At 38.4% G+C, this 23,953-nt stretch overlaps 1 protein-coding gene and 1 long non-coding RNA gene across 4 annotated transcripts in view; one reads left to right on the forward strand and one right to left on the reverse strand.

Moving 5' to 3' along the window:
- Positions 1-590: 590 nt before the first annotated feature.
- LOC129048791 (uncharacterized) overlaps positions 591-23,953 on the reverse strand; it is a 116,825-nt gene continuing 93,462 nt past the window's right edge. For all 3 annotated transcript variants that reach the window (XR_008511430.2, XR_008511428.2, XR_008511433.2), the window contains 2 exons: positions 2,634-2,788; positions 591-1,560 (listed from right to left, as the gene is read on the reverse strand). This is a non-coding gene — a long non-coding RNA (uncharacterized LOC129048791). The remainder of the gene's footprint in view (positions 1,561-2,633; positions 2,789-23,953) is intronic.
- Positions 1,423-23,953, forward strand: part of SLC9C2 (solute carrier family 9 member C2 (putative)) — a 111,483-nt gene continuing 88,952 nt past the window's right edge. Inside the window, exons 1-4 of the mRNA XM_024239952.3 lie at positions 1,423-2,688; positions 4,119-4,219; positions 6,349-6,477; positions 22,660-22,825. Of these exons, the coding sequence (XP_024095720.2) occupies positions 2,562-2,688; positions 4,119-4,219; positions 6,349-6,477; positions 22,660-22,825 (523 nt within the window). The 5' untranslated portion in view covers positions 1,423-2,561. The remainder of the gene's footprint in view (positions 2,689-4,118; positions 4,220-6,348; positions 6,478-22,659; positions 22,826-23,953) is intronic.

The raw sequence follows: 23,953 nt of genomic DNA on the forward strand, positions 1-23,953 counted from the left end.
GGACTCCTCAATGGACAAAAGGAGCCTCTTTTGTGTCCCAGGTAGGTGCATACACACCCACACACTCCCAGTTGGGGTGACAAGCCACTCTTGTCACCCTGCCAGCAAGCCCTACCTTGCTGCACTTGCTGCTCTATTGGCTCATTTTCTCCCTTTTTCCGGTTCGTGTTAGTGGGGACATGAGGTTCATCCAAATTGGCAAGCCACTCCTGCCACCCCCCAGCTGCTCTGGGTTGGATAAGCGGTCATTCCCCGGGAGGTGATCAACCTCTCCTTCCATCCTTATGGGATGGGCTTTCCTAGGGCCCAACCTTACCTTGGTTCAGTAGTCTACCTGTACGCTGCTCCTGTGACTGTCCTGCAACTCCTGAGTCAGTTCCATTTGCACTGTCAGGGGAAGGCTCCAAGACACTGGAGAGCCGTTGTCCTTCTGGGCTAGGTCTTACCCAGTGGTGCCAAGGGTCCCACATCTCCTGCGTCCTGGGGCCCTCGCCCACAGGCAAAGGAGACAGAAACCTACCGTCTTCAATCCTGGACAGGCCCCCAGAAATGTGGCAGGACAGTCAAAGATGGGAGAGACCGAACAGAGTGAGTTCAGGAAAGGTCTTTATTAAAAGGTGATCACCTGGCTCAGTAGGACTAGCGTCCAGGAAAGTCTGAGCCCTGGACAAAGAAAGCAGTCACCTTTTAAGCAGTCAGTGGCCAGGAGCTACATGATACAGGAAGTCTACTTACAGGAGCGAGAACAAAGGCAGTTGATCAGTCTTTTACATTTATGTATACTACATGTTCCACATCCCTGGGAAACTGCTTCTGTATTAACCTTGTAACTTTGCAGCTGTGCTAGGGAGGTGAAACAGGAAGTCCCTGAGCCTCAAGGAGTGTGAAACTAGCAAGTACAGATAAGGCTTGCTGAGCACAGAAGGAAAAACACGCTGTTAGTATTCTTCTCTAACTTAGACTACGGGGGAGCTACACTAAGCTTTTGAAGGGAAAAATAAAAATTTTTGGTTGTCTTTGATTATACTTGTAAAATTCATGAATTCATTCTACAATGTCAGAAAAAAAAAAAATCAGTTAAAACAGTTGTGGGTACCTACATAACTTGAGTGTTAAAAAATGAAAGCTTCCCCAGAACTAGATCACTTGGCTTCTTCTGGATTGGGGGTGGGGATAATGTAGGCAGCCAATCAGAACGAAAGCAGGCTGGCAAGAAACCAATGAGAAGTAGGCATGGAAATAGATTTTGGTGTGATATCAGTTGGTAGTACTGTCCCTGGCAAACAGCCGCATAACTGTGCATTGTTCTTTGGGATTTTGAGAGCCTTCATCTCAATTTCAACTTTAAAGCAGCTTAATCTTTAAGGAACATATCTCTGATCTGGGTAATTTGTAGAACTTAATTTGAGGGTCATTACACGTGAGGATAGCAGGAGTTGAAGATGCCAAGGACCTGAAGGGCTACTGGAGGGACAGGTGAAGTGATTTGAAGATGTAGCATTTTGAATCTCTTTCTGGCCCATCCTCTGCTTCACACCAGAATCATTGTGACCTGTAGACCTACAAAACAAAGGACCAAAGATAAGCCTTAAATATTATTGGAGATACTTGAGGAACCTCTAGGATTTTTAGATTAAGGCTAGCTGCAAGGAAAAATAAAACAGAACAAATCTTTCTCAGGACCACTGCATAAATTTGCACAGGTTACATCCTACACAGAGCACCAGCTGAGGTGGGATACTGGGACTGAAATCCAGCCTGGTAGTCACATGCCAAGCCATGTGCCTTGTTGACAGGCTTCATTGCTCTGAGGAAGGGAGCCTTTTTCTAATTCACTCAAAGGCATCATATGATCAAACCTCAACCTTGGTCTTTTCCTTTATTTTTAGGTTATTCACCCTTATCCTCACTCCCAACCTTAACTGGTGTGACTCAGCTTTGACTTTGTTTCCCATTTGCCATCTTTTATTGGAAGGATGCTGAGAGAAGAAAAAGATATATTAGGGCTGGAGTGGTAAAATGGAATTCCAGAATGATTTATACCCACAGAGAAGGGGGAGCATAATATTTATCTTTGCTCCTTCCCCTTCAAATAGTTCAGCCCATCAAATATTTTTGGACAGCCTGTCTCATGCCACATACTATGTGCACAGCCTTAAGGAAAGTTTGGGCCCTGGCCTTTGAGAAACTCACTGTCCAATGGGGAAAGCAAGCCCATTACTATATCATTACAATGGTAAGTGCACCTATCAATGCACCCCCTCTCCCATATACATGTAACAGTACAGGGAGTAAACACTAACACTGCTGTTAGTGTTCCTATAAAATGTTCTTGGAGCAAGAGGTAGGACAAGAGGTATTAATGTGTGCCCTGTGACAAGAAGAGACATGTTCAGATCTGAATGTGGCACAATCTTAGGTAGAAAGGGTATGGATGAATTGGGTCTTGGTAGGTCTCATGTTCTTTTTGCATGCTATACAGGTTAGCGTGCAGAAGTGAAAGTGTCAATAATAACCAAACCACTCCATCAAGTTAGGTCTGGGGAAAAGCAGCAGCAAAAATGAGTTCTTACTTCTGGGCACAAAACGAAAGTAACAGACCTGATTTACTCTGCGGGCAGCCAGCTGATTACCTTGTTGAAGAGAAACATTTCACAACGCTTGTATGCTTCATTGTTGTTTTGGGAGGTAGGTGGTTGTTTTTGAAACTCATCTTTCCTCTGCTCTGTGAACCTTTTATCAATGCAGAAAGCCATCACAACTACATAACATCAAAAGAAGGGGCCCACTGAAACAATAAGACGAGTGAATACTGTCAATCTTGCTTCATTTAATTATAAGTAGTGTCTATTCTATATTCCTGTGTTCAGTAACATTTGCTGAGCATGGTAGTGTGGTAGACATGTAAGAAGAATAACTTAACTTCAAGAAGCCCTCTCATGGGAGAGATTGGCAAACACGTAATTACTATGCAGTGTGTTAAGTATAACTATAAAGGTGTGGTCAAGATTCTCTGCTCACAAGGAGGAGGAAGAGCTGTACACTGCCTGCCTGGCCAGACCTAACCTGACCAAAATATCTGAGATGAGGGGAGGACAATGGGAGCAAACACACAAATAGAGCCCAGGCATACAATTCATGATTTACATAATTGATGTCATTCATTTTGTCCATTTTATTATGACTTTTGGTGTGATCTCTCTTCAGGGAAGATAAACAACCCACCCCAACCCCAAGAAGAAAATTAGGAAAGGCTTCACAAATAAGGACCTCTTAAACAATGATTAAGAATTCAACAGGTATAGAGAATGATATTCATGCAGATCAAGTAACATATTCAACACACAGATGCTTTAGTCCACAATTCAACACTAGGGATTAGGAAAAAGGAAAAATAGCTGCTTTAAAATCCTTTCTGGAACTAGGAATACTATACAGAAACAAATATGTATAAACTCCTTCAATTTTACCCATTGTATCAAAGAGTGAAATTGCTTTCTTTAGGAATCTTTAATATACTCACTAATGACCTTGGTCCCTTTTGATATCACAAGGTGCTGATGACCATGGACTAGCTCTATATCCTTTATAGAGACAAATGCTCCAATAGTAAAGAGCATTGCAGAAAGAGTGTAAAAAACATATCTTTATCTGGTCTTACCTGTAAGAAGTACAGATGCTCCTTGATTATCAGGTTGTGTCCTAAGAAACCCATCATCAATTTAAAATATTGTAAGTTGAAATGCATTTAATACAACTAACCTACTGAACATCATAACTGAGCCTAGCCTACCTTAAAAGCTTTCATAACACTTACATTCGCCTACAGTCAGGGAAAATCATCTAACACAGTCTATTTTATAATAAAGTGTTGACTATCTCGTAATTTTGTAAATATTGTACTGAATGTGAAAAACAGAATAGTTGTATCAGTACTCAAAGTACAGTTTCTACCAAATGTGTATCACTTTTGCACCATCCCAAAGTTAAGCCACATCATTCAATATTAATTGAATACAGAAGGTCTCGACTTACTTTGGGACAGTGCAAAAGTGATACACATTTGGTAGAAACTGTACTTCGAGTACTCATACAACTATTCTGTTTTTCACATTTAGGGCTTTTGAAGATGTGTTTAAAGAATTCTGAAGTCATTGTTTTGACGATTCTTTCTCTAACAGGATTCGTGATAGGACAGATGGCCTACAATTCTGTTGAGGTACTGTATGTACAATAAATTAGAGAATAAATTAAAGGAAAAAATGCCAAAAATAAAGTCCACTCCCATCTCATCCCAGAATGCATAGAATGTTTTTTCTTATGGGAACAGCTACTCAATTTTATCTGGTATTAAAAAATTTGGAAAATAAAAAACCACACAGTAAAGGACACATCAATTAGGGAAACTTCAAAAAAGCAGTAATAAGAGGAAAATGTGGCCAGGTGCGGTGGCTGACGCTTGTTATCCCAGCACTTTGGGAGGCTGAGGTGGGTGGATCACTTGAGGCCAGGAGTTTGAGACCAGCCTGGCCAACATGGCAAAATCCCATCTCTACTAAAAATACAAAAATTAGCTAGGAGGGGTGGCCCATGCCTGTAATCCTAGTGACTTAGGAGGCTGAGGCATGAGAATCTCTTGAACGGAGGAGACGGAGGTTGCCGTGAGCCGACATCACACCACTACACTCCAGCCTGGGCATCGGAGCAAGACTGTCAAAAAAAAAAAAAAAAAAAAAGAAAAAAAGAAAACAAGGAAAGAAAGCAAGGAAAGACCATCCTGGCTAACACGGTGAAACCCTGTCTCTACTAAAAAATACAAAAAATTAGCCAGGTGTGGTGGCGGGCGCCTGTAGTCCCAGCTACTCGGGAGGCTGAGGCAGGAGAATGGCGTGAACCCAGGAGATGGAGCTTGCAGTGAGCCGAGATTGCACCACTGCACTCTGGCCTGGGCGACAGAGCAAGACTCCGTCTCAAAAAAAAAAAAAAAAAAAAAAAAAAAGCAAGGAAAATGTGTTTGCGTTCTTGGGTTCATCATCTGCTTCTGGAGCCTTGCTCTGGCTTGCTTCCCCTGCACATACACTGGCTTCTTCCCTGCTGTTGCCTTATAAAAGGCCTGCTTATAGGCTGCGGCAGGAGAATGGCGTGAACCCGGGAGGCGGAGCTTGCAGTGAGCTGAGATCTCGGCACTGCACTCCAGCCTGGGTGACAGAGCGAGACTCCGTCTCAAAAAAAATAAAAATAAAAAAATAAAAAAAGGGCCTGCTTATAAAAGACCTGCTTATAAAAGGCAGCAGTTATGTTCATCATGAGGCATGGTCACTGCCAGATTCAATGTAAAACACGCTTCATAGCTTCATATAATATATACCATAGATACAAGAAAACATTCATTCATTCATTAACCTAGTATTAACTTCTGATTTCAACTGCATAGCAGTGTGATCAATAACAATTTGCCTCCACTCATTCCTTTATTTTTTAAAAATGGAGATAATGCTTGTACCCATCTAGGATTGTAAACGCTTCTTCCTAATCTTCTGAAATACCACCACTACTACTAGCTGACATCTTTAGAGTGTTTACTAAGTGCCAGGCTCTCTTTTAAGTGCTTTTATTTATTAATTTATTAGCGTATTAACCCTTGAGTTAATTTATTCACTCTCACAGCAACCCATTGAAAGCAGATACTCTATTTCCATTTTACACATGAGCAAACAGGTATAGGGAGGTGAAGTAATGAAAGTTAAACTATTGATTGGGACAAAATAAACTTTTTAGGAGGGAATATTTATAGCACTTCAATCATTATTGTTGTATTTTCCATTAATCTGTGTACAACCTTCATGATTTATGTCTTATGTATACAATCTACTATTTTCTATGAATTATTTTTCTCTACTGACTCACTTAAAGATTTAAAAATCCTAAGCCAATGTTTGTGAAACAAGTACCTCTTTAAGATTCTTTCCCTCATCTAAAGCAAATTGAAATAAACATCTAACAGTCAAATTAAAAAATACTTACCTGTGAATCACCAAAAATATTTTCTGATATCACCAATAGTAGGGATACCACTTTTGAAAATACTGATTGCACACCACAAGCAGTGTTTGTGTAGCCCAAAACCACTCAATTATCTGGTGAATAGAGGTCTATATAGGCAACCTATCTGGATGGCTAGATCAAGAAATCTACCACAGGACCCTTAGGACTGCCCTTGGAGATACTCTCTCATTAGCTGTAAACTGAAAGATTCTAAAATTTATATTGATTGACATAGCATCAACCTAGTTTCTAATACTCAGAAATGGTAGCAAACTAATTTCTTGTTTGCCTTTGTTACTTTAGGTGCACCAAATTGTCTACCCTCTTCTAAGAACATCAAGTTTTTCACTTTATTCTTACTTTTCACCTTTAATTATATTTATGGTTGCTTTGGATGTAGAATTTTATACACTCAAGAAAATGTTTTGGCAGGTAAGAACACATTTAAAACAAAGTACGATCAATTCTTGCTTATGCATGTTGATAGAGAATATGGCTGCCTATATAGATGATTAATAATTCACAAAATGTCATATTTTATTTGTTTTGCCCTCTTCATTCTATAGAACTACTAACTAAAAAGAATTGAAGAGAGAGGAAAGGAATTAGTATTTGCTGAGTGACCATTGTGACTAGGCATTCTCAGTGTAAATATCAGAGTAAATAACATTTCCATTTTGCATATGAGCAAACTGAAGCTTAGAGGTCACAAACAAGGATAATAAATGTCAGAATCTGGATTCTAGTCCCACATCTGACTTAATCTCAACTGTTTCTGTAGATTTGCCCATTTTCCCTGCAAAGATTGTTACTTGTGCCTTCTCTGTTTTTTTTCTTAATCATGCCTGTTGTACTGTTTTATTTCTTTCTTTAGAGAACATTTTATTTTGGTTTTATTCTGTTCTTTCTAACATCTTGAATTAATATTTGATTCATTTTTAGCTTTTTTTGTTTTCTGTGTGCATTTAAGGTTTTAAATTTTCTTTTTAGTAGTATCCCACGTTTTGGTTTTTAGTGTACTCATCACCATCCAGTTCTACATTTTCTTATACTTTTTGACCCATTAATTATTTACAAATTGTTTTGAATTTTCCAAATATGATGTTTTATTATTATTTCTCTTATCACACTGTGATCAGAGAATGTGTTTTATATGTCAATTCTTTGATTTGTGAAGATTTGCTTTGTAGGCTTGTACATGATTTTTTTTAAATGTTGTGCTATAAAAATGTATGTTCTCTAATTATTGAGTGTAGGGGTCTAAATTTGTTCAGTAGATTGTTTTATTATGAAGTTCAATCTTCTATGTTTTTCCCAATATTATTTTTCAGTTCAATTTAACAAGTTTCCACTATCACTGTGGATTTATCAATTTCTCCTTGCAATTATGTCAGTTTTTACTTTACACAAATAGAGGTTGTTATTAAGTGTCTACAAGTATTGCTATTTTTCCCAGTTAATTTTTTTCTTATTATTTAGTTACATTTTATCCCAAATAATGCTTTTTGCCTTAAATCAATTTTATGTGTAAAATTGATTGTAGTTACATCAGCTTTATTTTGGTATTTGCCTGCTACAATTTTTCCATCCTTTTGTTTTCAACATTTTGGTATCTTTTTAATAGTATACAGTTGGATTTTTTTTATTTTATACAGGTTGATAATTTCTGCTTCTTTTTTTTTCTTTTATTATTATTATTTTATTATTATTATTATTATTATTATACTTTAGGTTTTATGGTACATGTGCGCAATGTGCAGGTAAGTTACATATGTATACATGTGCCATGCTGGTGCGCTGCACCCATTAACTTGTCATCTAGCATTAGGTATATCTCCCAATGCTATCCCTCCCCCCTCCCCCCACCCCACAACAGTCCCCGAAGTGTGATGTTCCCCTTCCTGTGTCCATGTGTTCTCATTGTTCAATTCCCACCTATGAGTGAGAATATGCGGTGTTTGGTTTTTTGTTCTTGTGATAGTTTACTGAGAATGATGATTTCCAATTTCATCCATGTCCCTACAAAGGACGTGAACTCATCATTTTTTATGGCTGCATAGTATTCCATGGTGTATATGTGCCACATTTTCTTAATCCAGTCTATCATTGTTGGACATTTGGGTTGGTTCCAAGTCTTTGCTATTGTGAATAATGCGGCAATAAACATACGTGTGCATGTGTCTTTATAGCAGCATGATTTATAGTCCTTTGGGTATATACCCAGTAATGGGATGGCTGGGTCGAATGGAATTTCTAGTTCTAGATCCCTGAGGAATCGCCACACTGACTTCCACAAGGGTTGAACTAGTTTACAGTCCCACCAACAGTGTAAAAGTGTTCCTATTTCTCCACATCCTCTCCAGCACCTGTTGTTTCCTGACTTTTTAATGATTGCCATTCTAACTGGTGTGAGATGGTATCTCATTGTGGTTTTGATTTGCATTTCTCTGATGGCCAGTGATGGTGAGCATTTTTTCATGTGTTTTTTGGCTGCATAAATGTCTTCTTTTGAGAAGTGTCTGTTCATGTCCTTCGCCCACTTTTTGATGGGGTTGTTTGTTTTTTTCTTGTAAATTTGTTGGAGTTCATTGTAGATTCTGGATATTAGCCCTTTGTCAGATGAGTAGGTTGTGAAAATGTTCTCCCATTTTGTAGGTTGCCTGTTCACTCTGATGGTAGTTTCCTTTGCTGTGCAGAAGCTCTTTAGTTTAATTAGATCCCATTTGTCAATTTTGGCTTTTGTTGCCATTGCTTTTGGTGTTTTCGACATGAAGTCCTTGCCCATGCCTATGTCCTGAATGGTAATGCCTAGGTTTTCTTCTAGGGTTTTTATGGTTTTAGGTCTAACATTTAAGTCTTTAATCCATCTTGAATTGATTTTTGTATAAGGTGTAAGGAAGGGATCCAGTTTCAGCTTTCTACATATGGCTAGCCAATTTTCCCAGCACCATTTATTAAATAGGGAATCCTTTCCCCATTTCTTGTTTTTGTCAGGTTTGTCAAAGATCAGATACTTGTAGATATGTGGCATTATTTCTGACGGCTCTGTTCTGTTCCATTGATCTATATCTCTGTTTTGGTACCAGTACCATGCTGTTTTGGTTACTGTAGCCTTGTAGTATAGTTTGAAGTCAGGTAGTGTGATGCCTCCAGCTTTGTTCTTTTGGCTTAGGATTGACTTGGTGATGCGGGCTGTTTTTTGATTCCATATGAACTTTAAAGTAGTTTTTTCCAATTCTGTGAAGAAAGTCATTGGTAGCTTGATGGGGATGGCATTGAATCTGTAAATTACCTTGGGAAGGATGGCCATTTTCATGATATTGATTCTTCCTACCCATGAGCATGGAATGTTCTTCCATTTGTTTGTATCCTCTTTTATTTCCTTGAGCAGTGGTTTGTAGTTCTCCTTGAAGAGGTCTTTCACATCCCTTGTAAGTTGGATTCCTAGGTATTTTATTCTCTTTGAAGCAATTGTGAATGGGAGTTCACTCATGATTTGGCTCTCTTTTTGTCTGTTATTGATGTATAAGAATGCTTGTGATTTTTGCACATTGATTTTGTATCCTGAGACTTTGCTGAAGTTGCTTATCAGCTTAAGGAGATTTTGGGCTGAGACAATGGGGTTTTCTAGATATACTATCATGTCATCTGCAAACAAGGACAATTTGACTTCCTCTTTTCCTAATTGAATACCCTTGATTTCCTTCTCCTGCCTAATTGCCCTGGCCAGAACTTCCAACACTATGTTGAATAGAAGTGGCGAGAGAGGGCATCCCTGTCTTGTGCCAGTTTTCAAAGGGAATGCTTCCAGTTTTTGCCCATTCAGTATGATATTGGCTGTGGGTTTGTCATAAATAGCTCTTATTATTTTGAGATACGTCCCATCAATTCCTAATTTATTGAGAGTTTTTAGCATGAAGGGTTGTTGAATTTTGTCAAAGGCCTTTTCTGCATCTATTGAGATAATCATGTGGTTTTTGTCTTTGGTTCTGTTTATATGCTGGATTACATTTATTGATTTGCGTATATTGAACCAGCCTTGCATCCCAGGGATGAAGCCCACTTGATCATGGTGGATAAGCTTTTTGATGTGCTGCTGGATTCTGTTTGCCAGTATCTTATTGAGGATTTTTGCATCAATGTTCATCAAGGATATTGGTCTAAAATTCTCTTTTTTTGTTGTGTCTCTGCCAGGCTTTGGTATCAGGATGATGCTGGCCTCATAAAATGAGTTAGGGAGGATTCCCTCTTTTTCTATTGATTGGAATAGTTTCAGAAGGAATGGTACCAGCTCCTCCTTGTACCTCTGGTAGAATTCGGCTGTGAACCCATCTGGTCCTGGACTTTTTTTGGTTGGTAAGCTATTGATTATTGCCACAATTTCAGCTCCTGCTATTGGTCTATTCAGAGATTCAACTTCTTCCTGGTTTAGTCTTGGGAGGGTGTATGTGTTGAGGAATTTATCCATTTCTCCTAGATTTTCTAGTTTATTTGCATAGAGGTGTTTGTAATATTCTCTGATGGTAGTTTGTATTTCTGTGGGATCGGTGGTGATATCCCCTTTATCATTTTTTATTGCATCTATTTGATTCTTCTCTCTTTTTTTCTTTATTAATCTTGCTAGCGGTCTATCAATTTTGTTGATCCTTTCAAAAAACCAGCTCCTGGATTCATTGATTTTTTGAAGGGTTTTTTGTGTCTCTATTTCCTTCAGTTCTGCTCTGATTTTAGTTATTTCTTGCCTTCTGCTAGCTTTTGAATGTGTTTGCTCTTGCTTTTCTAGTTCTTTTAATTGTGATGTTAGAGTGTCAATTTTGGATCTTTCCTGCTTTCTCTTGTGGGCATTTAGTGCTATAAATTTCCCTCTACACACTGCTTTGAATGCATCCCAGAGATTCTGGTATGTTGTGTCTTTGTTCTCGTTGGTTTCAAAGAACATCTTTATTTCTGCCTTCATTTCGTTATGTACCCAGTAGCATTCAGGAGCAGGTTGTTCAGTTTCCACGTAGTTGAGCGGTTTTGAGTGAGATTCTTAATCCTGAGTTCTAGCTTGATTGCACTGTGATCTGAGAGACAGTTTGTTACAATTTCTGTTCTTTTACATTTATTGAGGAGAGCTTTACTTCCAAGTATATGGTCAATTTTGGAATAGGTGTGGTGTGGTGCTGAAAAAAATGTATATTCTGTTGATTTGGGGTGGAGAGTTCTGTAGATGTCTATTAGGTCCACTTGGTGCAGAGCTGAGTTCAATTCCTGGGTATCCTTGTTGACTTTCTGTCTTGTTGATCTGTCTAATGTTGACAGTGGGGTGTTAAAGTCTCCCATTATTAATGTGTGGGAGTCTAAGTCTCTTTGTAGGTCACTCAGGACTTGCTTTATGAATCTGGGTGCTCCTGTATTGGGTGCATATATATTTAGGATAGTTAGCTCTTCTTGTTGAATTAATCCCTTTACCATTATGTAATGGCCTTCTTTGTCTCTTTTGATCTTTGTTGGTTTAAAGTCTGTTTTATCAGAGACTAGGATTGCAACCCCTGCCTTTTTTTGTTTTCCATTTGCTTGGTAGATCCTCCTCCATCCTTTTATTTTGAGCCTATGTGTGTCTCTGCACGTGAGATGGGTTTCCTGAATACAGCACACTGATGGGTCTTGAGTCTTTATCCAATTTGCCAGTCTGTGTCTTTTAATTGGAGCATTTAGTCCATTTACATTTAAGGTTAATATTGTTACGTGTGAATCTGATCCTGTCATTATGATGTTAGCTGGATATTTTGCTCGTTAGTTGATGCAGTCTCTTCCTAGTCTCGATGGTCTTTACATTTCGGTATGATTTTGCAGTGGCTGGTACCGGTTGTGCCTTTCCATGTTTAGCGCTTCCTTCAGGAGCTCTTTTAGGGCAGGCCTGGTGGTGACAAAATCTCTCAGCATTTGCTTGTCTGTAAAGTATTTTATTTCTCCTTCACTTATGAAGCTTAGTTTGGCAGGATATGAAATTCTGGGTTGTAAATTCTTTTCTTTAAGAATGTTGAATATTGGCCCCCACTCTCTTCTGGCTTGTAGGGTTTCTGCCGAGAGATCCGCTGTTAGTCTGATGGGCTTCCCTTTGATGGTAACCCGACCTTTCTCTCTGGCTGCCCTTAACATTTTTTCCTTCATTTCAACTTTGGTGAATCTGACAATTATGTGTCTTGGAGTTGCTCTTCTCGAGGAGTATCTTTGTGGTGTTCTCTGTATTTCCTGAATCTGAATGTTGGCCTGCCTTGCTAGATTGGGGAAGTTCTCCTGGATAATATCCTGCAGAGTGTTTTCCAACTTGTTTCCATTCTCCCCGTCACTTTCAGGTACACCAATCAGACGTAGATTTGGTCTTTTCACATAGTCCCACATTTCTTGGAGGCTTTGCTCGTTTCTTTTTATTCTTTTTTCTCTTAACTTCCCTTCTCGCTTCATTTCATTCATTTCATCTTCCAGGGCTGATACCCTTTCTTCCATTTGATCGCATCGGCTCCTGAGGCTTCTGCATTCTTCACGTAGTTCTCGAGCCTTGGTTTTCAGCTCCATCAGCTCCTTTAAGCACTTCTCTGTATTGGTTATTCTAGTTATACATTCTTCTAAATTTTTTTTAAAGTTTTCAACTTCTTTGCCTTTGGTTTGAATATCCTCCCGTAGCTCGGAGTAATTTGATCGTCTGAAGCCTTCTTCTCTCAGCTCGTCAAAGTCATTCTCCGTCCAGCTTTGTTCCGTTGCTGGTGAGGAACTGCGTTCCTTTGGAGGAGGAGAGGTACTCTGGTTTTTAGAGTTTCCAGTTTTTCTGCTCTGTTTTTTCCCCATCTTTGTGGTTTTATCTACTTTTGGTCTTTGATGATGGTGATGTACAGATGGGTTTTTGGTGTGGATGTCCTTTCTGTTAGTTTTCCTTCTAACAGACAGAACCCTCAGCTGCAGGTCTGTTGGAGTACCTGGCCCGCCGTGTGAGGTGTCAGTCTGCCCCTGCTTGGGGGTGCCTCCCAGTTAGGCTGCTCAGGGGTCAGGGGTCAGGAACCCACTTGAGGAGGCAGTCAGCCGGTTCTCAGATGTCCAGCTGCGTGCTGGGAGAACCACTGCTTTCCTCACAGCTGTCAGACAGGGACATTTAAGTCTGCAGAGGTTACTGCTGTCTTTTTGTTTGTCTGTGCCCTGCCCCCAGAGGTGGAGCCTACAGAGGCAGGCAGGCCTCCTTGAGCTGTGGTGGGCTCCACCCAGTTCAAGCTTTCAGGCTGCTTTGTTTACGTAAGCGAGCCTGGGCAATGGCGGGCGCCCCTCCCCCAGCCTCGCTGCCGACTTGCTGTTTGATCTCAGACTGCTGTGCTAGCAATCAGCGAGACTCCGTGGGCGTAGGACCCTCTGAGCCAGGTGTGGGCTATACTCTCCTGGGGCACCGTTTCCTAAGCCCGTCGGAAAAGCACAGTATTCGGGTGGGAGTGGCCCGATTTTCCAGGTGCCGTTTGTCACCCCTGGAAGGGGAACTCCCTGACCCCTTGCGCTTCCCGAGTGAGGCAATGCCTCGCCCCTGCTTCGGCTGGCACACGGTGTGCTCACCCACTGACCTGCGCCCACTGTCTGGCACTCCCTAGTGAGATGAACACGGTACCTCAGATGGAAATGCAGAAATCACCCGTCTTCTGCGTCGCTTGCGCTGGGAGCTGTAGACCGGAGCTGTTCCTATTCGGCCATCTTGGCTCCTCCTCTGCTTCTTTTTAAAAACTAGTTTAGTTTTTAAATATTTATTGTAATTAAAAATAGAATATTTATTGTAATTAAAAATAGATTTAGAAGAGAAAAGATTTTAACAGATTTGAGACACCAAGGAAGATATATGGATGGAATAAAAGCACTTGGAAAGACGCTCAACATCCTAAGTCATTAGAGAAATACACACTAAAACCACAGTGAGATACCACTATGTACCTATTGGAATAGCAACAACAAACCTGTTAATGCCAAGTGCTGGTGAAGATATGAAGACAATGAAACTTGCATACATTGTTGGTGAGAAGGCAAAATGGTACAACCACTTTGGGAAACAGTTTGGGAGTTTCTTATAAAGTTAAATATATACTTGCCACATGACTCACCAATCTCACTCCTATGTATTTACCCAAGAGACATGAAAACTTATGTTTACAAAACCTTTATATGAATCTGTATAGCAGCTTTATTTATAATCTCAAATGTCTGGAAACAAACATTCTTCCACTGGTGAATGAATAAACAAATTGTGGAACATCTTACAATGAAATATTACTCAGCAATAAAAAAGGAATGGAGTATTGATAGGTACAACAAGGAAGAATTTAAAATGCATCATGCTAAGAGAAGTAAGCCAGCCTTCAAGGGGTACATACAAATTATAAAATTACATTCATAGACCTTCTAAAAATGGCAAAACTATAGGTCTGGAGAACATCATTGGTTGCTAGGGAATGGTGTTGGGGAAAAGAATTGACCACAAAGATATAGCATGAGGAAATTTTTGGGAGTGATGTATCTGTTTTGTTTCTTAGTTGTGGTGTGATTACATAACTGTATGCATTTATCAAAACTCATATAACTGTACATCAAAAGAGTAGATTTTACTGTTTATAAATTGAAAATAAAGTTTTTAAAATAAATATATTTTGACTTTTTCTCACATGTTATTTCATCCTTTTATTTACCATGCTTTTTCTCATTCTTCCTTTTCTCAATTAATTGAATTCAGTTTTCTTTATCCCCTTTGTTCCTTCTACCAATTTAAAAATTTTATGTTCTATTTTTTGGTGGCAGGCATTTCTGGTTGCTTATCCAATATGCAGTCTCCCTCTCTTTCTCACTAACAGAATCTTAAAATTTTTCGTTTGGTACAGCAATAGGCCTATGTAAAATATCATATTTCCAAGCATCCCTAACAACTTTGGTACCCTAGGAAGATAGTTTGGCCAATAAAAAGTGTACAAAAGTTTGCTGAATAGGCTTCTAGAAAGCCCTTAATAAGGGGGTCAAATCAGCTGGCAAGTGCTTTTTGCTCTTTGCTTTACCTCTCTTTCTGCCTGGAGCCCTCCAGTGGGCTAGAATGAGTATCCATCTTGAGATTGTGAAGTGGTGAACATGAGAACAGGCACTACATATGATTGAACATAAAGAGAAAAAAAGAGCCTGGGTCCTTAAGAGCATTGAGAGCCAACATACTAACATAAGGCTGTTTATTCTGGATTTAGGATTACTTGAGGTGCAGTGACTCATGCCTGTAATCCCAGCACTTTGGGAGGCCAAGGCAGGCAGATTACGAGGTCAGGTTTAGTAGAAACCCCATTTCTACTAAAAATACAAAAAATTAGCCAGGCATTGTGGCATGCACCTGTAATCCCAGCTACTCGGGAGGCTGAGGCAGCAGAATCACTTGAACCTGGGAGATAGAGGTTGCAGTGAGCCAAGATTGTGCCATTGCACTCCAGCCTGGGCAACAGAGTGAGACTCTGTCTCAAAAACAAAAACAAAAAACAAAACAACCAAAATCTCCATTTATTGACACTGTAAGTGCTCTTTTCTGTTAAATGCAGTCAAAATTGCTATATTCCTAAATACAATTCTCTTATGGTTTTTTATGTTTTAAAAATCTTAAATTTTAATAATTATATTTGATTTAACAAGTCTAAAGCTAAATATCTCTACTTTCCTCCAAATAATGCAGGAACTTCAGAATGCTTTAATTATTCTTTCTCATCTTATATTTTGTTACATTATTGACATAATACTACCATCCCTGAAATTAGTCATTATCATTATTATTGCGACTGTAATGTTTTAGGTACCAGTGCTTTTCTACACTCATCTACATGCTTATCAATTTCCATTTCTTTGCTCACTGCTCCTTCTTGCATCCAACTCCATCTTTCTGGATTCAGCTTCCTTTCTCCTGAATTTTTGCTCTAGCAGCTTTTAAAAAATTGTATTTTTAAACTGACTAATAATTGTACATAGTTATGGAATACATAGCGATCTTTCTATATATAATGTATAATGATCAGATCAGGGTAATTAGCATATTTGTCATCTGAAACATTATTTCTTCATGTAGGGAACATTCAATGTCTTCCTTCTAGCTATGTGAAACTATATAATATATTGCTGTTAACTATAGTCATCCTGCAGTGTTATAGAATACTAGAACTTACTCCTATCTAGCTGTGATCTTGTGTCCTTTTCATTAAAAGTCTGTGAGTAGTCATCTTTTTTCATTTAGTGATCTTTGTTTCTCTGAAAATGTATCTGTTTTGTCTCAATTTGAATAATACCTGAGCCTAATTGTTGCTTTTGAGACAACTGCTATCAATCTAATTGTCATTCTTCTGTAAGTACCTGTCTTTTCTTTCTTTTCAGATTGTCTCTTTTTCTTTGGTGTTCTGTACAGTAGTTACGTTTTATCCACCATTTCACTTTCCACAGTTTCAGTTATCCAAGGTTTCAGTTACTTGTGGTCAACTACGGTTTGAAATATTAAATGTAGGTCTCTAAGAACTTGCTTTATGAATCTAGGTGCTCCTGTGTTGGGTACATATATATTTAGGATAGTTAGGTCTTCTTGTTGAATTGAACCCTTTACCATTATGTAATGCCTTTCTTTGTCTTTTTTGATCTTTGTTGGCTTAAAGTCTGTTTTGTCTAAAATTAGAGTAACAGCCCCTGCATTTTTCTGATTTCCATTTGCTTGGTAGATTTTCCTCCACTCCTTTATTTTGAGTCTATGGGTGTCATTCCATGTGAGATAGGTTTCTTGAAGACAGCATACCATTGGGTCTTGCTTTTTAATCTAGCTTGTCACTCTGTGCCTTTTAAATAGGGCATTTAGTCCATTTACATTGAAGGTTATTATTATTATTATTATTATTTTGAGACAGAGTCTCACTCTACTGCCCAGGCTAGAGTGCAGTGGTGCAGTCTCAGCTCACTGAAACCTCCACCTCCCAGGTTCAAGTGATTCTCCTGCCTCAGCCTCCTGAGTAGCTGGGATTACAGGAGCACACCACAATGCCTGGCTAATTTTTTGTATTTTTAGTAGAGACGGGGTTTTACCATGTTGGCCAGGCTGGTCTCAAACCCCTGACCTCATGATCCACCTGCCTCAGCCTCCCAAAGTGCTGGGATTACAGGTGTGAGCCACCGTGCCAGGCCAAGGTTATTATTGATATGTGTGGATTTGATCCTGTCATTGTGTTGTTAGCTGTTTATTATGCTGACTTGTTTGTGAGGTTGCTTTATAGTGTCACTGATCTGTGTACTTAAGTGTGTTTTTGTATATGCTTGTGACAGTCTTTCCTTTCCATATTTAGTGCTCCATTCAAGATCTCTTGTAAGGTGGGTCTGGTGGTAATGAACTCCCTCAGCATTTGCTTATCTGAAAAGGATCTTATTTTTCCTTTTCTTAGGAAGTTTAGTTTGGCTGGGTAGGAAATTCTTGGTTGAAGATTTTTTTCTTTAAGAATGTTGAATACAGGCTCCTGATCTCTACTGTCTTGTAGGGTTTGTGCTGAGAGGTCCACTGTTAGCCTGATGGGGTTTCCTTTGTAGATGTGGCATCCAAATAGGAAGAGAGGAAGTCAAAGTATCCCTCTTTGCAGACAACATTATTCTATATCTAGAAAACCCCATAATCTCAGCCCCAAATCTCCTTCAGCTGATAAATAACTTCAGCAAAGTTGCAGGATATGAAATCAATGTATAAAATCATTAGCATTGCAATACACCAAAAACAGCCAAGGTGAGAGCCAAATTAGGAATGCAATCTCATTCACGATTGACACAAAAGACTAAAATATCTAGAATACAGCTTACCAGGGAGGTGAAAGATCTCTACAATGAGAACTACAAAACACTGCTAAAAGTAATCAGAGAAGACACAAACAAATGGAAAAACATTCCATGCTCATGGATAGAAAGAATCAGTATCATGAAAATGGCCATACCACCCAAAGCAATTTACAGATTCAATGCTATTTCTATCAAACTGCCGAAGATGTTCTTTACAGAACTAAAAAAAAAATATTTTAAAATTCATGTGGAACCAAAAAAGACCCCAAATAGCCAAAGCAATCCTAAGCAAAAAGAACAAAGCTGGAGGCATCACATTATCCAACTTCAAACTGTACTACAGGACTACAGTAATCAAAACAGCATGGTACAAAAACAGACACATAGACCAATGGAACAGAATACAGAGCCCAGAAATAAGGCTGCACACCTAAAACCATCTGGAAACAAAGCTGATAAAAACAAACAATGGGTAAAGGACCCCCGAGTCAATGAATTGTGCTTGGATAGCTGGCTAGCCATATACAGAAGGTTGAAATTGGACCCCTTTCTTACATCATATACAAAAATCAACTCAAGATGGATTAAAGATTTAAACATAAAACCTAAAACTATAAAAACCATGGAAGATAAGCTAGGAAATACCATTCTGGACATAGGAACAAGCAAAGATTTTATAATGAAGGATGCCAAAGGCAATTGCAACAGAAGCAAAGATTAACAAATAGGATTTAATTAAACTTAAGAGCTTATGCACAGCAAAAGAAACTATCAACAGAGGAAACAGCCTATAGAATAGGATAAAATATTTGCAAACTGTGCATGTGACAAAAGTCTAATATCTAGCATCTATAAGGAATTTAGACAAATTCACAAGAAAACAACTCCATTAAAAAGTGGGCAAAGGATAAAAACAGACACCTTTCAAAAGAAGACATACTTGCAGCCAACGAGCATATGAAAAAAAGCTCAACATCACTGATAATAGAGATATGCAAATCAAAACCACAATGAGATACTATCTCACACCAGTCAGAATGGCTGTTATTAAAAAGTCAAAAAATAACAGATACTGTCGAGGTTCCAGAGAAAAGGGAATACTTATACAATCTTGGTGGGAATGTAAATTAGTTCAACCACTGTGGAAAGCAGTGTGGCAATTCCTCAAAGAGCTAAAAATAGAACTACCATTCAACCCAGCAATCCCATTACGGGGTATATACCCAAAGGACTGTAAATCATTCTGCCGTAAAGACACATGCACATGAATATTCATTGCAGCACTAGTCACAGTAGCAAAGATATGGAATCAACTTAAACGCCCATCAATGCCAGATTGTATAAAGAAAATGTACATATTTGCCATGGAATACTGTGCAGCCATAAAAAAGAATGAGATCATATCTTTTGTGGGAACATGGATGGAGCTGGAGGCTATTATCCTTACCAAACTAATGCAGTAACAGAAAACCACATACTGCATGCTCTCACTTATAAGTGGAAGCTAAATGGTGAGAACTCATGGACACAAAGAGGGGAACAACAGACACTGGGGCCTACTTGAGGGTTCAGAAAAAATAACTATTGTATACTAGGCTTAGTACCTGGGTGATGAAAAAATCTGCACAACAAACCCCCATGACACAAGTTTACCTATATAACAAACCTACACATGTACCCCTGAACCTAAAATAAAAGTATTTTTTTAAAAGAAAATATTAAATGAAAAATTCCAGAAAAATTCATGAGTTTTAAACTGTGTGCCTTTCTGAGTAGTGTGATAAAATCTTGTGCCATTTTACTCTGTCTTGCCCAGGAAGTGCATCATCCTTTCGGCCAGCATATCCACTGTGTATACATTATCTCCTGCCCATTAGTCACTTAGTAGCCATCTCCGTTATCAGATACAACATACAGTATCACAGTGCTTGTGTTCATATAACCCTTATTTTACTTTATAATAGCTCCAAAGTGCAAGAGTAGTGATGCTGTCATATGGTTATACTTGTTCTATTTTATTATTAGTTATTGTTGTTAATCTTTTACTGTGCCTAATTTATAAATTAAACATTATCATAGATATATATGTATTTAAAAAAACCATAGTATATATAGGGTTGGGTACTATCCGTGGTTTTAGGCATCCACTGGGGTCTTGGAGCATATCCCTTGCAGATAAAGGAGGACTATTTTAGTTTCACTGTGATGTTTCTGGGTGTTAGTATCTTTTTATTTATACATATTAAGACTTCTTATGGCTACTAAATCTGAGAATTAATATATCTCATCAATTCTAGCCACAATTTCAGCTATTATCTTTTAAATATTTTCTATACTCTGTTTTATTTTTATTTTTATTTTTTTTTGAGATGGAGTCTCACTCTGTTGCCCAGGCTGGAGTGCCATGGCACAATCTCAGCTCACTGTGACCTCCGCTTCCTGGGTTCAAGCAATTCTCCTGCCTCAGCCTCCTGAGCAGCTGGGATTGCAGGCATCCGCCACCACACCTGGCTAATTTTTGCATTTTTAGTAGAGATGGGGTTTCACCATGTTGGCCAGGCTGGTCTGGAACTCCTAACCTCAGAAGATCTGCTCGCCTAGGCCCCCCAGAGTGCTGGGATTATAGGAGTGAGCCGCCGTGCCAGGCTTGTTATTTCATTCTTAAATTCCCATTAGTTGTAGATTTTCCATCATATTCTCCATGATTTTAAATTCTCTGTCTTTTATCTTTCGGTGCTGTATTGTATGTAATTTCCTCAAATTTAGCTTCCCATTTACTACTACTTTATCTTTAACAATATCTAACCTACTGCTAGGCTTAATTGAATCATAAACATTTTTAACCTTTATTCTTTTCCAATATATGCATTTAATGTTATAAGTTTCCCTTTAAGCACTGCTTTAATTGCATCCCTCTAGTTTTGATGCCTTATTTTCTTTATGATTCAGCAAAAATATTTAAAAACTTGGACAAAATGGGAAATTCCTAAAAATATGTAATTTGCCAAAACTTGCACTAGAAATTCTTTTTATTTATTTATATATCTATTTTTTTTTTTGAGACAGAGTCTAGCTCTGTCACCCAGGATGGAGTACAGTGGAATGATTACCCCTCACTCCAGCCTCGACCTCCTGGGCTCAAGTGATCCTCCCATCTCAGCTTCTGGAATAGCTGGGACTACAGGCACATGCCATCATGCCTGGCTAATTTTTTCTTATTTTTAGTAAAGGCAAGGTCTCGCTCTCTTGTCCAGGCTGCTTTCTAGGCTTCTGGCCTCAAGCAATCCTCCTGCCTCAATCTTCCAAATTGTTGGGATTACAGGCATGAGCCACCGTGGCTGGCCTACTCTAGAATTTAAAAAGACCCAAATAGTCCCATAATCATTAAAAATTGAATTGGCAAATAAAAATGTTCCAAAAAAAAATGAGACCCAAACTATTTTAAATGTAAGTTATGTGAACCAGTATGAAAGATAACTCCAATCTTATGTCTTACAGACAAGAGTAAAAGAGGAAATCCTCCCACACTTATTTTATTTTTAGAGACAGAGTCTTGCTCTGTTGCCCAGGTTGGAGTGCAGTGGTAATATCATGGTTCATTGCAACCTCAAACTCCTGTGCTTAAGCAATCCTCCCACCTCAGTTTCCTGAGTAGCTGGTACTACAGGTGTGCACCACCATGCTCAGCTAATTTTTAATTTTTTTTTTTGTAGAGATGGGAATCTCACTATGTTTCCCAGGTTGGTCTTAAACTACTGAACTCAAGATAGCCTCCTGCCTTGCCTCCTAAAGTGCTGGGATTATGGGCATGAGCCACTGCACCTGGCCTCCTCCCTTACTTATTTTATAAGCCTTGTTTAACCTTAACACCAAAACTATACAGGAATATTAAGAGAAAGAAAAATCATAAGTCAATGTCACCTACAAACATAGAACAATTCCACACAAATTTTCGCACAAATATATCTAGTAACATATAAATAATAAAAACATGATCAAGTTGTGTTTATTTCAGAACAAGGTTAATTTAACATTTAAAAAATTGCTTAATGTAATTCATGCTCTTAAGAGATTTAAGAAGAAAAACCATATGACATTACAATAGATAAAGAAATAAAAGGACCTAATGGTCAAATTGTGAAAAACTCACAAAGTAAAACAAAAGACAGAGATGGAAAATAAGAAAAGGATTGAATAACACAACTATTTTTTTTCCTGAGGATAATTTTGAAAAATAAATACTTTCTTATACTTGGGCATAAACAATGTGTGCATAGAAATTACAAAACTCTGTAAATCACTTAATCTCAAGCATTTCATGGCCTCCCCTTTCTCTATTGCAGAACTACTTATTTTACAACCTATAAAAGGTAAAGGGGGGGATTTTCTGTGACTATTTTAGAGTCTTGGTATATAAATTTGTGTCATGTACCAGACACAATATGTCAGTAACAATTTACTTTCCAAACTAATCAGGATATGTCTTATATAGAAGCAGGAGAAATTTGCATTCTGTTTTAAGAACCTTTCATATTGAGAACAATTGAACTAGAATAACAACAAGAAAGATAGTTGAGTCAGTCTTTTTAATAATAAGGTAGAATCTTGCTTATTTGAAAGGGGCGGTTTCTTTGTGGCAGGTGGTTAAACTAGAATACCTTTTAAAGTTATCTTCCAGGGTAATTGTATAACATTTACAACAAAGATCTGACTCTTAGGATATAAGTAAATGCCATCATGCCATCTTTAGATGTTAAGTCTAATACTGTGTTATGAATTGGTTCACAGGTCTTGTTAACTGGATTAATTAGCTTTTCTACAGCAAGCATCATAATTGGATATGTTGTTATAAAATTCAATAAAGATTCATGGGATTTGCAATCTTGCCTACTCTTTAGCATCACCCTTGGCATTATAGATCCTCTTCGTTCTGTGAATTCACTAAAAACTATTGGTACGTCACATTTATTTCTCTCTCTTATCTTGAAAATATAAGGGTACATTATTTTCTTTTGATTATATTTTTCTTGCATGAATTGTGCACCCAGAAGAATAAGAATCTGTGCTTTTTTTTTCACCTTGAGAGGCAGAGCACTGATTGACTTTAAGGAGACAGTGCAAATAAGACAACCACCAAGGAGATGAGATAAATAGTGCCAATTATAATCTCCAAGGAAGTTTTTCAATTTTTTCAAAGAAAAAGTAACCTTGTAGAAGGTGATAAAAATTGGCATTCTTATTCTGTTCCAGTGAATTCTTAGCCACAAGGTAGATATTCTAAGTTGGTGAGTTTGTTTACCAATAAGGGGAAACATTAAAGATCCCTAACGAGACTATTCCAAGGCCTTGCTACCTCTTGTTAGAACTGCCTCCATTTGGAATAGCTAAGGTTTGGCAGGTGGTGGAGGGGGTTATAGTTTATCTTCAAGAAAAGGGGTAAGGATATAGTTTGGCACTCAAATGTATTACTCAATAAATCTTATTCCCAAGAGGATTTGGAGTCCTGCACTATTTCCCATATTATTTGGTAAGGTGGAAGATGATTTCACTCTGAAATATCCCCCTATTGTCAGGTTTTTTTTCCTTTGTTCCTTCTAAAAACAACAACAACAAAAATGGGATACACGTGCAGAATGTGCAGATTTGTTACATAGGTATATGGGTGCCATGGTGGTTTGCTGCACCTATTGACCTGTACTCTAAGCTCACTCCCCTCACCTCCACCCTGCAACAGGCCCCGGTGTGTGTTGTTCCCCTCCCTGTGTCCATATGTTCTCTTTGTTCAGCTCCCACTTATGAGTGAGAACATGTGGTATTTGGTTTTCTGTTCCTGTGTTAGTTTGCTGAGGATGATGGCTTCAAGCTTCAGCCATGTCCCTGCAAAGGACATGATCTCATTTCTTTTTATGGCTGCATAGTGTTCCATGGTGTTTATGTACCACATTTTCTTTATCCAGTCTATCATGGATGGGCATTTGGGTTGGTTCCATGTCTTTGCTATTGTAAATAGTGCTGTAATAAACATACATGTGTATGTGTCTTTATAGTAGAATGATGTATATTCCTTTGGGTATATACCCGG

Source organism: Pongo abelii, chromosome 1, assembly GCF_028885655.2.
Source record: "Pongo abelii isolate AG06213 chromosome 1, NHGRI_mPonAbe1-v2.0_pri, whole genome shotgun sequence".
Lineage (NCBI taxonomy): Eukaryota > Metazoa > Chordata > Mammalia > Primates > Hominidae > Pongo > Pongo abelii.